This window comes from Phyllostomus hastatus, unplaced genomic scaffold (genome assembly GCF_019186645.2).
Source record: "Phyllostomus hastatus isolate PE091 unplaced genomic scaffold, TTU_PhHast_1.1 phas_contig_34, whole genome shotgun sequence".
Lineage (NCBI taxonomy): Eukaryota > Metazoa > Chordata > Mammalia > Chiroptera > Phyllostomidae > Phyllostomus > Phyllostomus hastatus.
This window is the reverse complement of record NW_025333857.1, coordinates 54571048-54585771: the sequence shown is the minus strand read 5'-3', so window position 1 is coordinate 54585771 and position 14724 is coordinate 54571048. Positions and strand designations below refer to the sequence as shown.

Genomic DNA, 14724 nt, shown 5'->3' with positions numbered 1-14724 from the left:
CTACACTCCATCCCCAGTGTTTAGCATAAAGCTTTGTATACAATGATACTTGATAATTATTAAATGTAATTGAATATTAAATGCATATAACAAGGCTTCTGTTGCATCTCTTCTTCAGTTATAATATTGTTCTTACTATTGGTCATTTTTATACCCACCCTAAAATATTCTGATCTAAGAACCTTTCTGAGAACAGAACTGCAATTTAGATCAGCACATTATACAGTTCCAGCACTATCCAGTGACCTTGGATACTAATCATTCTATTTTTTGTTAAGGGATGTGGGTCCTTAATGTTTCCAAATATGCTTTTCAAGCTCTACATTCTGCAGCAGACACCCCAACTCTGTGGCATCTATAGTATGTTCCTTAAATCATGACACTACTTGGGTACTAGGGATAAGAAATATTGTAGTAGTCAATTACATTTTTTTATTATTGTCACATATTTATAGGTAAGATTACAAACCAAACATCTTAATATGTATCAAGGGAGGGGAAGAGAAGAGTCTTCTCTGCACCTGATGTTTTTTTACATATGGAGAAACTTCCACTAGCATTACTTACTCCCTTCGCCTCTCTCTGTTCCCTCCTTTCTCCTGGGGAGGTGATATGACTTAATTTGATTATGAGTTTGAAAGGAGAAACTAGAAGTAAGTAGCTCAGCATCTCTTCCTTTTTCTGGCAGCTTGCCTGCCCACAGAGAACATACATTCTGTTCTTCCCCTTGATGCTGGAAGTGTCACTGAGACAAGCTCCTGCCACCAGCACACACCTGAGGGAGCTGAGTATGGACCACACCTGGGTGGGTAAATCTGTGTGATTCCAGGATTCAATATTAGGAAGCTTGCTCATTGATATAAGCCAAATTCCCTAATATCATTTTATCAGTATTTGGCCTCTTACCAGCTTTATTGTTTTATCTATTTCCCAACTGGTTTAGAACTTTAGATTAGAGGAATATTACTAACCAGTGACTCTCAAATAACCCCACATTATAAAGACCATTACTTTTCTGTAAACTGACCATAATTATTCAATTTTGTATCTAGTGTTAATTTAGTAAGGTGCCATTTTTAGTGTGTGCAAGTGTCCACACATACATATGCATATAAAGCTTTAATGTTATTATTTAATGTGTTCGGCTATTTGTGAGAAACCAGAAGGTGAGTAGATTAAAAATATATAACTTAGGAAAAAATGCTGTCCCGTGTACATATGTAAATATGCCCATTTGGTAAAACTGGAGACTCTGGTTCACCTTCATTAGGTTCAAATTGTATAGCACATACACTGTGAAAATGCAAGAGGGATTGAAAAAGTTATTCTGTGCAATGATAAAGGGTAGAAACGTCTCAAATGCTGCAAATATTTCTCTAAAAGGGCCCAATTTCAAAAAATGTCTTGAATTGGATAATAAGTTGTTTAATTTTATTTTTCTGGAATTTCTTCTCCCCACATAGAAAGCTGCCCCAAAGGCACACATTACAATGTTGCTTGACTCCTCTAAGTTTCAAATTCAACTGGGATGTGTTTTGTCATTTAAACATCTCTGCTTAATAAGTACCAACTGATCCCATCATTCACCATGGCTCTGTCTCCAATACATTTATTTGCAACTACGTAATTCCACTTAGTGAGTTATGAAGAGGCTTCAATGAATGCTTAGATTTTTAGGTTATGGTACTAAATATTACTGGAAAGCCTTCAAGAATTATTAGTTACGTTACTTTGCTCAACATGACTTTCAATTTTGATCACTATTTCAATTTCAATTTTGAGCACTATTGCCAACACATCATTCCCTATTTCAATTTTGATCACTATTGCTATTCCAATCTTCCAGTGAAATATTGTTTGCCAACACATCATTCCCTCTTTTCATATCAAAGGTATCTCCTTTCTCTCTTATTCCATTCCTCCATCTCTCAGTTAATTGTTTTAAAAATAAATCTTACAATTCTGATCCTTTATTTTATCAGTTCTAGGAACCTGCCACCTAAAATCAAACTTCCCTAAACAGAATTGTGTCAGAGTACAATATATTAATAGTAGTAACCACAAATGGTTCTTCATAACTACCAATTAAATATAAAGAAGTTAAACCAGAACTTTTTCCAGTCTCTTGACTGCAATGAGTGGATATAGAAACTACTTTCTTCTGTGACTTCATCCAGCCCTTTGAAGGTAAAGATCTTACTGTTTCTATATCCCTTTTTAATATCTTAATTTTCTCTCCTTTAACATAAAGATGTTAAAAGCAAAGTACTCTAACACAATTCTATTTATGGAGCAGCTAAATTGAATAGGATTTTCTAGACACAGTTAAAAAGGGAATAAAAAATAATTTTAGATCCTGCTTAATGTATTCAACCAATCATTTTCCCAAATAGAATAAAATTTGAAATTTCCAAGTTTCTTCCCAATCAGTAGAAATTTTGAAATTTGTCATAAAAAAATAAGGAACAATGACCAAAGTATGAGAGATCTGCATTTCAGCCAATCACATCAATGAGCAAGACACTTAGCTCTTTTAGGACTCAGAGATCTACAAAATGAGAAGCACTAAGGTATCTTTAAACCCTAGAAGTCCATCCTAAGCCATCTTAGTATATAATAACTTTTTTAAATTATCCAAAATGAATTAAACATTTTAACAGCCCAATTTTCTGAAATACAGGCTGAAATGGAGAAAGAGATAGCAAATAATGAGTTAAAATCAGAGAGCGCTGATAAGTAGCAATGAAAATAAGAATATCTCTGTTTTTGAATGATAATTGCTGATAGAAAAATATCCTAATTCTGCTAAAAGAATGAATCTAGCAAAAGCTAGATGTCAAAACTGACATTTGCCTGAGAGGATTTATCTTTATTTTCATTTGCAGTAAAGCCCAATAAAGTTCTTAGGAAAAATCTGAATGCCACACAACACAGAACTTTTTCAAGTCTTGTCTACATGTTCACATTGTTTATACTTCAAATTTTCCTACTAGATTTGGGACAGATAACTTTGTAATGTTTCCTGAGATAACCTGAAAATGCGTAAGGGGCAAATATTTAATACTTTTTCAATATATAATTGAGATGTCTACCCTTACCCCAAAAGTAACATATTAAGGGCATAACTTGGTAAATGAAAGGGACTTAATCACAGAGAGTGGAAAGAGATAGTTTCAAAATGCTACTTTCCTTAGGCAAAACTACCAACTTGCAAAAAAAAAAAAAAAAAAAAGCACTGCATCTGCATACTGGTTGATTCCATACCTTAGAAGTTTTATATTTTCTATATAAATGTTGTATAAAAAGAACTATTTTTGAAAAATACAATCACTTAAAATTCATCTTCACAAAGTATAGTAAAGTACTTGAAATAAAATTTAGATACAGCACTGCATCCATCTATCTGCTCTATGACTAAGGACATTTATACAATAGATTACACTGTTATAGAACATCAACACCCATTATTGAAACAAAGGGGGAAAGTTATAGCTTGAGCTATTCTTAACAAATATTTAGCTTTGTTTTTAAATTGCCCTCAAAACTGAAACATTCATGCTTTTGTTAAAGGTCTTCTCCTCTCCCAGCATTCCTGACTCCGGCCCACAGAAGCAGCTTCTGCCAATCCTCCTGCTGCCTTGAAAATGCTGAGTGAGCACCCACCCCTCTCCTTATCTGCCACTCCCAGTGGTCAGAGCCTCACACTCACTGAACAATAATTCTGAGTCAGAAGTGGGAAACACACAAAACCTATTCTCCCTTTTTACCTGGAATCAAATGTAGAAGATATCATTTCCCTTTGCCTTAGTCCGTACATTTTATTTTATCGTAGGCACCAGGGCAAGTAACCATTCCATCCTTGCTAGTCTGACAAGTGGGTTGTATGTGGCAAGATTGTGATGAAGTGGCTGGTTAGTTATACTGACTTGGAAATTGTCTCACAGACTCAGCTCTTCATAGGTAGAATTCAAATTCTAAATTAAGGGATTGGGAAAGACAGGAATATTAATTTTGGCAAAGGACCCAAGCAGTGTTGTGCAGGCCAACTATTAGCAGAGAACCCAGGTTTAGTGGGATTTGGGCTACTTCTCCATCCAGAAATGAAGCTAATGATCAGATCTCACTTGCTGGTGATCTTTCTGCATATAGTTACTATCAACCAAACAAGTGACAGTCTAGAGTAGGGATATAAGCCAGCAAATGCTACCTTCTCAAGAAAGATTTTTCTACTTTCAAGTGGAATCATAAAATGAAAACATTAAATGGACACAAATGGATTACAAAGCCACCTTTCTAACACTAACGCAGCTCACGACTTTGTCCACAAAGGCCAAGAAAAATAACATCAAACTCAAATATTTTATCTTGAAAAGATTACTAAATAGTCTGTATTTTGCTAATTATATAGCTTAATTCTCCACTCTTTTCATATCATTTTAAAATATATTTTATATCCTTATTCTACATCAAATACAACAGATTTGATAAATTGTTAATTGTTTAAAATCAACTCTACTTAAAATAAAAACTAGAATTCAAAAATCTCTAAAAACACCAAGACACAGGTTAAATTAAAACATTAGCAATCTTTTTGCTTTATTGTTTCATACCAAACATTCCCCCTAAAAAAGAGACTTACATTTTAATATTTAATAAGACATTCAAATAACTTCTTAAGCTAAACGGTGGAACATTTAACAACAAACGCACTCAGCTGCAGTGCTCATCTGCACTGCGTGACGATGTTTTCCCCCTCAGCTCAGAGAGAGGGATATAAGACTAGACTTTCTATTTCTTTTAGACTTTACATTTTTCAGCATGAAAAATCCAAAATTAAAGAGAAAAAAAATAACTTTTAATCAAAAGTTTCCTTTTTAAGTGGCTTAGTTATTTGGTTGATTTTTTTTGTACCTTTGAAAATTCTTCAGCTTCCTTTATATCTAATGACCGTGTTGCAAATTCTAGTAGTTCCTCCGAGTTCTCCAGGGCACTGTTGCACTGACTAAGCTGACTCTAGGGGAAAAAAATTAATCATTAAAATAAAATTCCCTATTGACATCAGAATCTTAAATATATATTATAATGAACTTACAAACAATTTAATAGCAATAATTGAACGAAAATATTGGAGAGAGCTACTGAAGCAAGGTGATCACTAGTCATATTTTCAAGGAATTTTAATTATCTTAATACATTGTACTTAACATCTTTCCCTAAGAGCTTAATTTGTCCACAAGAGCTTAACTGCATACAGGTAAAGAAAACATAAAGGAAAGTAAAACAATTATAAATAACTAGGGTCAAATTTACTTAAAGATTATTCTCAATCAGGGCAGTCAGAAAACTACCAACAATGTAAATTAAAATATCGAAATACTACATCTGCAGACAACATCCTCATAATGAAGACTATATTTCTTTATGATATTTAACTATTTCAAGTTTATGAATCAAGTTACAGGTACATTCAGCTGAGCACAATCTTAGTACTACATTTATCACAATAATAGGAGTATCAAATACTCCTCCTAAATGCTAATTTATAGTTTCCAATACAGGGTAATACAGCAATAAAAAATGCTAGAGCCTAGATTTCAAAAAGAATAAAGAGGAACAAGAGAGGGTAACTGTTAGAGTGATGTGATCTGTTATAGTGATGTATTAATTTCACCTAACACAATCTTTCTTATTTAGTTCTCTCTCTCTCACTCTATCATTTGTGGATCTAAAACTAAGCCCCACCATGTGAAAATATTGTTAGTGATACCTTTAAATACAGGCAGACCTATTTCTATGCTTTTCAATGTACCCCACATTCTCCTTCAGAACATTTATTATGATCCACTCCATATTCACGTCTACTGAGTTCTCCCTTAAGATCAACACTAAAGGCAACCTACAGCTCATTTTATTGGTTTCTAGCATGTTCTATTTTACTCTGGAAAGGCAGAATTCAGCCATATTTTGGATTAAAATAGGTTTTCATGGGTTATGCTAAGAACCTACCACAATTTTGTAAAAATACTGTGCCCCCATAAGTAAACTTCTTAATGAATTCTAAAGATGAATTAACAAACCATCACTTAAATTAACAAACCACAATTTGAAATATCTCATTTATAGAAGAGCTTTATAAAGGTTTAAGAAAAATCACTGCAAACAAAATGGTAGGTATAAATGGTCCATGCAGGATCACTAGGGCAGACTAGTCAATATAGTACTAAAGTAAAAAAAAAACAAAAAAAACCAACAAGAATAAAGAAAGTCCTATTAAAGAAAGAATCCAATCTAAAATCAAAGTTTGAGATTAAATAATCTAAGAAAAGGCAATGAATTTGGTTTGAAGAGGGCAAGAAAAAAGGGAGGCATAAAAGAATACACTTAAACAGCACTAACATCAGTTATTCAGAAGGATTATTATCTTTTTTTGATCTATTTAAAAAAATTGCCTGAGGAGACATTTATTGATTTTAAAGAGAGAAAGGTGGGGGGAAGAGGGGAGAGTGGAAAGAAGGAAGGTCAGGACGGGGGGGGAGGGGGAGAGGGGGGAGAAGGACATACATCAATGTGAAAGAGAGAGACATGGGAGAGAGACATACATCAATGTGAAAGAGAAACATTGATCAGCTGTCTCCTGTATGTGCCCTGACCAGGGATGGAACCCACAACTTAGGTATGTGCCCTGACTGGGAATCAAACCCACAACCTTTCAGTGCATGGGACAATGCTCCAACCAATCAAGCCACACTAGCCAGGGCAGAATTATTATTAAATTATCTTAATGAAAACAACATGCTTCAAGTTTATAAACCCAAAGGAAGAACAGAAATGCTCTATTATCTCCTACTAACGAAGGAAATGGTATTAGTAGCTAAGCTGTGACTCTTTTTAATATTTAGGGTTCTTTTTAAAGATTTTATTTATTTATTTTTAGATGAAGCGGAAGAGAGGGAGAGAAACATCAATGTGTGGTTGCCTCTCACGTGACCCAAACTGGGAACCTGGCCCACAACCCAGGCATGTGCCCTGACTGGAAATTGAACCAGCAACCCCTTGGTTTGCAGGCCAGTACTCAATCCACTGAGCCACACCAGCCAGGGCTTTATCACAATTTTTTTTTTAAAATAAGATATCTATGATTAAAAACAGGTAAGAATCATTCTTCTACAACATAAAAGTAGTCATACAAAGAAATTCACTAATTTTTGCTTTCATTAAACCAAGCAAGCATTAGACTAAAATTATTTATATGTAGTTAGTTTTATGTTCTCACCTGTAACTCTTGTGATTTACGAGCTTGTTCCTGCTTGATACTGCTAATCATACTTTCTTTCACGTCATCCAATATAGAGTATAAACTATCAAATTCTTCATCCAGCTCTGAAAGTACATTGGAAGAATTTTCCTATTTATAAACAAAACAAAATTATTTTACTGAAGAGTTGTCAAACATTACAAATGAAGATAAACTTACCAAAGGAGATAGTAGATCTATATTATGAACTGTCTCAACCTAACACCATAAAAATAATAATATTTGTCATAAGGCTTTGAAAACACATAAATCCAAGAAGCAGGCTGTTAGTGCTGATAGCACTATTTCGGCTATGCTGTGAGTTAAGCAGCCTTTCATGGACTAGCCCATACTCTCCGCACCTTTTATAATACAGCTTAGTACTGTTTCCACAGGACAATGTGAAAGGTTGTTTTGAGGTTGCCAACTTTGTCCAGACCTTCAGGCTCTAAGGCAGACCCTAAGTCAGGGATTCTCAAATTTAAGTGTGCATTAGAATCATTAGTGAAGCATTTTAATAAAATATTTAGAGATTTTTATTCCATAACTCTTAAGGAATAGTTTGGACATATAGGGGTGGGGCTGATTTTGTGTAAATTTTAAATCTTTCAGGTTATCTAAAATACTGCATTTACAAAACATAAAAAACTTACCAATTCTGTACTGGCTCCTAAGAGATTTATCAATCACTGGATTTTTAGTGCTAGAAGTAACCTTAGAAATCATCTACTGACTCGAACTTGTAATCAAATTCCTACATTTTATTAAATTAAATACAGAGAAGTGACTTGCCCAAAACTACAAAACCAACTGATAGTGGCAGAATTAATAGAACATTTCAGGTATGTTGACTTTCAATGCCTCATTAAGCAAGATGCTATTATTTCAACAAGAAATAATTTAAAATATCTCTGAAATACCTAAATAAGCCATATATATACTTGCAAAAATGATGAGATAGAAGAAATTATCTTAAGACATTTTTAAATGAATCATTCATTTAAGAGAAGCAAATTGGCACTAAGAGAACTAATAATACATACAATATACTGTAAAATCATAATCCAAACTTCTGCTTATAATGTACCCAGATACCATCACACCAGAGTCATACCAAAAGTGGTGTTCGTCACTTTAGTAGTTTATTTACAATGGTAACAACCTGTAGAAGAAGAAATGTGTAGTCTGGAAGGCAGAAGACCTAAATCAAATTCCACATCAACCACTCAGTAATGGTGGGACCTTGGACAAGCCACTTGAAATTCCTGGACCCCAGTTTACTCATCCGGAAGGAAAGGGACTACTCTTCTCCCCTCAATAAGCACTTGGCACATGCCTATGGTCTCTTCCCCACTGCCTTGTATACCCCCATCTTCAGCGACCAGTGTAGCTTAATTCCCTGTTTTTTCTGGATCCTAAAGTAGAGTTCCATTAATGTGTCAATCAGAAAATCATCTTGGGCTAGCTCTCTCTGATGGTCTCTTTATCCAGGTGTCAAGTGTGATGATTCTCCCACAGATCAAGAGTTTTACAACCACTAGCTTTTCTTACTTAAAGAAAAGTGGATTTGTGAATTCACCAGATTTTCCAATGGACTAGTTCAAGAAAGACAGTTAAAGTGTGAAGATCATAATCAACTGACTTCAGTCACAGCACATTCAGAAGCGAAAGAAATACAATGGCCATAAGGTTTAACAGGTCAAGGACCAGGCAATTACCAGCTTAAAACAAACGAAAGCTACAAGGAAGGATTCGCTGTCTCAAGTGTCCTACAAATCTTCTATGTTATTTTACAAAGAAATGTCGTTTAAATTCATTAAGGCACATCCTTGGGAAAGCACCACCAGGTTATTTTTAAGGTACCTTCCACCATCAACATTTGATTGTTTACAGTACAGATTATCTTCCCAAACCTAGGATCATTTCCTTAAGTATTCCTCTCCTTCCTCATTGGGCCACTTTACCTTTTATTTTTCCGTTTTACCTTCATCTGCTTCTATAAGGAGACCTCTTAGCATCTACATGTTTCTTCCACTATTTGCTATCAAAGGAATGCTTAGCTTCCCAGTACTTTTAAAAAGGTATGATTTTCTCTTAGTTAGAATTAGAAAAGACAAATATAAAATGGAAAAAGACAGAAGCGAGTACTACAATATTCCCTAGTAACTACAATTCCAGATTTTTCCTTTTCCCTTACTCCTTCCATCATTTCGTAGAGAATGCAAGAATAGCAAAGAACGTATTTATGTTTATCTGCCATTTAAAAATCCTGCTCTCACCTCCATTAGTTTATAATCTAGAGTTGGTGGAGTGTTTTTATAGTTCTGATTTGATCCAACAATCATCCATTATAACATATTTACACAAACGTTAAAAAAGATTCATACCTGAACTCCTTTTAGTGTTTGATTTAGTGTATCAATAAAGTTCTGAATTTCATCATTTTTATTTGCCAGAGTTGAAATAATCCTTTGTAGAGCTTCCTAGGATCAAAAAAAAAGAAACATTATGATATTTTAATAAAACAGAATTATAAACTTCATTAACAACAATTCTTTAAATAAACCCTTTATGTAAGAGTATATTACATAATAGGAGCAATGTAAAGCTTCTTGTTCAAAATTTCCAAAGGCCTATAACTAAAAAGATGGGATATGTACATGTTCTGTTTTAAAACTTCTCATTCTTAATCTGCAAGCTAATCACTATCATATGTTTCACAATGAAGAGGATCACAATTAATACCAATGGTGTTGTTAGGCCACAGGGCTGTGGCAAAGAAATAAAACCAAACCTTAAACATTGTAAAAACAACCAGAAACATCTAATACAACATCAGGATATCAGGAAGAAAAGCAAAGAGACACTGAAATTTGACATTTTATTTATTCATAAAAATAAAAAAACATTTTAGAAATATGAAATGAGATAATAAATGTGCAGATTAAACTACAAAATTCATGGTAATATTTACAGATGTTGCAGAAGCATACTAAACAAGGTAAATAATTTTGGTAGCAAAAACCTCAGACATTTTGATAATGCTTCCTTAAATAAACAAATTAAATAAATTTATTTATTTAAATAAAACACCTGGTGATTTAATTTTCTCATACACTCTAGTTCAGTACTATCCAATACAATTTTCTGCATTGATGGAAATGTCCTCATATGTGCTGTCCAATATGATACTCACTAGCCACATGAAGCTAATGTGCTTTTGAAATATGGAGAGAGCAAGTGAGCACCTAAATTTATTTTTTAACTCTAATTTCACTTTTTATAGCTCTGTGTAACAAGTAGTGTCATACTGGACAGCTCAGGTCTAGTTGTTTAATAACTCTCCATTGGTAGTAACAGCAAAACCCAAACAAGGTGCCCATATTCTCAATAAAGATCAAATGCAAGTACTTTTACTTTATAATTTTCCCAGACACACAAGTTTTTTATCTGTAAGCACCTACAAGTGTAAATGTTTTATCAATTTCCTATACGATTTTATGTGATAAAAGTTCTCCTCAACAACAAAGAAAGAAAACTTTAGGCCAATATTGCTGATGAAAATAGACGCTAAAATCCTCAACAAAATACTGGCAAACTGCATCCAACAATACATTAAAAAGATCATACACCATGACCAAGTGGGATTCATCGCAGAGATGCAAGGATGGTACAATATTCGCAAATCAGTAAATATAATACATCACATAAACAAAAGCAAAGACAAAAATCACATAATCATATCAATAGATGCGGAAAAAGCATTAGGTACAGCACCCATTTATGATAAAAACACTTAGCAAAGTGGGAATAGAGGGAGCATTCCTCAACATAATAAAGGCCACATATGAGAGATCTACAGCCAACATCATACTCAATGGGCAAAAATTAAAATCTTTTCCACTAAGATCAGGAACAAGACAAGGTTGTCCACTTTCACTTCTATTCAACATCATATTGGAAATTTTAGCCACAGCGATCAGACAAGAAAAAGAAATAAAAGGCATCCAAATCAGAAAGGAGGAAACAAAACTGTCATTGTTTGCAGGTGACATGATAGTGTACGTAGAAAATCCTATAGACTCCACCAAAAAACTGCTTGACCTAATAAACAATACTGGCAAAACAGTGGGATACAAAGTCAATATCCAGAAATCAAAGGCATTTTTGTATACCAACAATGAAACAGCAGAAGCAGAAAGCAAAAAAAAAAATCCCATTTGATATAGCAACAAGAAAAATAAAATATCTAGGAATAAACTTAACCAAGGAGGTAAAAGACCTGTATTCAGAAAACTACACAACACTGAAGAAAGATATCAAGGAAGAAGACACAAACAAATGGAAACATATACCTTGTTCATGGATTGGAAAAATTAACATCATCAAAATGTCCATACTACCCAAAGCAATTTACAGATTCAATGCAATACCTATTAAAGTACCAATGGCCTATTTCACAGACACAGAACAAATACTTCAAAAATTTATATGGAACCATAAACAACCCTGAATAGCTGCTGCAATTTTGATAAAGGAGAGCAAAGTAGAAGAGATCACAATACCTGATACCAAACTGTATTGTAAGGCCACTGTAATCAAAACAGCCTGGTACTGGCATAAAAACAGGCACATGGACCAATGGAACAGAACAGAGAGACCAGAAATAGACCCAAGTCTCTATAGTCAATTAATATTTGACAAAGGGGGTAGCAACATAAAATGGAGTAAAAATCACCTCTTCAACAAATGGTGGTGGGAGAACTGGTCAGTTATGTGAAAAAAAAAAATGAAACTCGAGCACCAACTTACACCATACACAAAAATAAATTCAACGTGGATAAAAGATTTAAATATAAGCCATGACACCATTAAAGTCCTAGAGGAGAACATAGGCAGGAAAATCTCAGATATCCCATGCAGCAACATTTTCACTGATATGTCCCCTAGAGCAAGGGACATAAAGGAAAGAATAAACAAATGGGATCTCATCAAAATAAAAAGCTTCTGCACAGCTAAAAAAAACTGTATTAAAATAAAAAGAGAACCAACTGTATGGGAAAACATATTTGCCAATGATACCTAAGACAAGGGTTTAATCTCCAAAATATAAAAAGAACTCACATGACTCCACTCTAAGAAGACAAGCAACCCAATTAAAAAATGGGCAAAGGACTTGAAAGACACCTTTCCAAGGAGGACATACAGAGGATCCAGAGACACATGAAAAAATGCTCAGTATCACTAGCCATCAGAGAGATACAAATTAAAACCACAATGAGATACCACTTCACCCAGTCAGAATGGCCATCATAAACAAAGCAACAAACAACAAGTGTTGGAGAGGTTGTGGAGAAAAGGGGACCCTAACGCACTGTTGGTGGAATTGCAGACTGGTACAACCACTATGGAAAACAGTATGGAATTTTCTCAGAAACTAAAAATGTATCTGCCTTTTGACCTAGTGCTAGGGTCATTTGATTCCACTGCTAGGATTATATCCTAAGAACCCTGAAACACTAATCCAAAAGAACCTATGTAACACAATATTCATAGCAGCACAATTCACAATAGCCAAGTGCTGGAAGCAACCTAGGTGCTCATCAGTAAATGAATGGATCAAAAAACGATGGTACATTTACACAGTGGAATTCTATGCAGCAGAAAGAAGGAGGAGCTCCTACCCTTTGCAACAGCACAGATGGAACTGGAAAGCATTATGCTTAACAAAATAAGCCAAACAGTAAAAGACAAACACCACATGATCTCACTTTTAACAGGAACCTAAACAACAAAACAAACAAGCAAAATATAAGCAAAGACAGTGAAATGGAGAACAGGCTGTCAGTGACCAGAGGGGAGAGGCGAGGAGAGGGAATTTCAGGGGAAAAAGGGAAGGGTTTATAGGAACAAGTAAAAAGGACAGGTGGACAATAACAAGGTGGGGGATGGAAATGGGAGGGAGGTGGGGAGGGCTGGGGGGGGTGGGCTGGGATGGGAGTGAAAGACAGAAAACTGTACTTGAACAACAATTAAAAATAAAAATAAAAAATAGTAAAAAAAGTTCTCAAAATATAATTGAATATTGATAAAAAGCTGTAAAAATAATCTGAAAAAGGAATAATACTTTATATAAATGTTCATAAAGCATTATGGTAGTGGCAAATTAAAAAGAATTACAACAGTTCTCATTTAACTCCCCCAACAAGCCCTGGAGATCAGTAGGCCTTACCATCATCCCTGGGGCTGCCTATATCATTTCTTCCCATCCTCACCACCAGTGGCATTTTAGTACAGTAACACAATGAAGTTATGCTATGAGAGAAGACCCACCCCAAGAGTTAGCTCTTAGCCTGTTGGTGTAAGTCCCAGAAACCTGTGCACCAAGATCTGAATATAACGAGGACTCACAGAATGGAGCCAGGACTTGGGGGAGGGGTGGGCACAGTTGGAGATGCAGAAAAGGAGAGCAGAGGACTTAAGAGTCTTCCAAGTATCTGTGTAAGACAGGATCTCTATGTATTTAAAAAAGGCACAATGAAGCAGTAAAAATGATTCTGCAATCCTCCGACCATGTGTAGTAAGCTTCCACTGAAATGGGCTTGTTCTGGTTAAAGGGCTGCCTCCCCTTCTATCCCTAATAGCAGGGTTACATCCCTGTGATACAAATGAGAAAATGAAGATTCAACCAGCTGCCCAAAGTGATACTGCTAGTAAAGTAAAGATCATGCTCAGTCTGTCTACAAAGCCCATGGTCTTTACCACTTTAGAATATTTCCTCCTCTAACCAATTTGTGCCTCATATGAAATAGCCATACGATAAATTATATTCTCTTAAAAATCTGGGCCCTGGCCAGGTTGCTCAGTTGGTTGGAATTTTGTTCTTATCGGCCAAGATTGTGGGTTCAATCTCCCATCAAGGTGCATACCAGAAGTAACTGATGAGTGCATAAATAAGTGGAACACCCAGTCTCTCCCAAAAATCAATAAATAAAAAAACATAAAGAATACACAGGAAAAAGTGGGGAAAAAGCAAACAACTGACAATGTGTGCTCTCAGTGACACCCTTCCTCTGTGGTCCTTTGCCCCTTCCTCTCCACCCCCACTATTCCTGCAGCACGTGCCTTTTCCTGGGAACAGCAACCCCTGTGAATGTGAATGATCTCCCGCACAACATTTTAAGTGAAACTATCAAATTCTAAGTGCCCACATTCTAAAAAGGCGCAAATGTCTTATTTGTTTCAATGGTTTCTTTGAATATACACATTTCATCAGGTAAAGAAACCTTTGTGATTTTATCTTAAAAGCACTTAAGGACATAATCAAAAGGTTTGAGTATCCCACAAAGCCACCTATCCATAACACATCCTGTTCACGAAAGTGTCCCAGAAACTCGATATAAACAAAATCCTTCTGTTTATTGCTAGGA

General features: G+C 35.0%; 1 protein-coding gene across 5 annotated transcripts in view; it reads right to left on the bottom strand.

Annotated features, from left to right (window-relative positions):
• The window catches only part of FSD1L (fibronectin type III and SPRY domain containing 1 like), a 58697-nt gene that overhangs the window by 40937 nt on the left and 3036 nt on the right, over window positions 1-14724 (bottom strand). For all 5 annotated transcript variants that reach the window (XM_045840717.1, XM_045840718.1, XM_045840719.1 and 2 more), the window contains exons 2-4: window positions 9682-9777; window positions 7274-7405; window positions 4912-5013 (exon numbers count right to left, since the gene is read on the bottom strand). In XM_045840717.1, the coding sequence (XP_045696673.1) occupies window positions 4912-5013; window positions 7274-7405; window positions 9682-9777 (330 nt within the window). The remainder of the gene's footprint in view (window positions 1-4911; window positions 5014-7273; window positions 7406-9681; window positions 9778-14724) is intronic.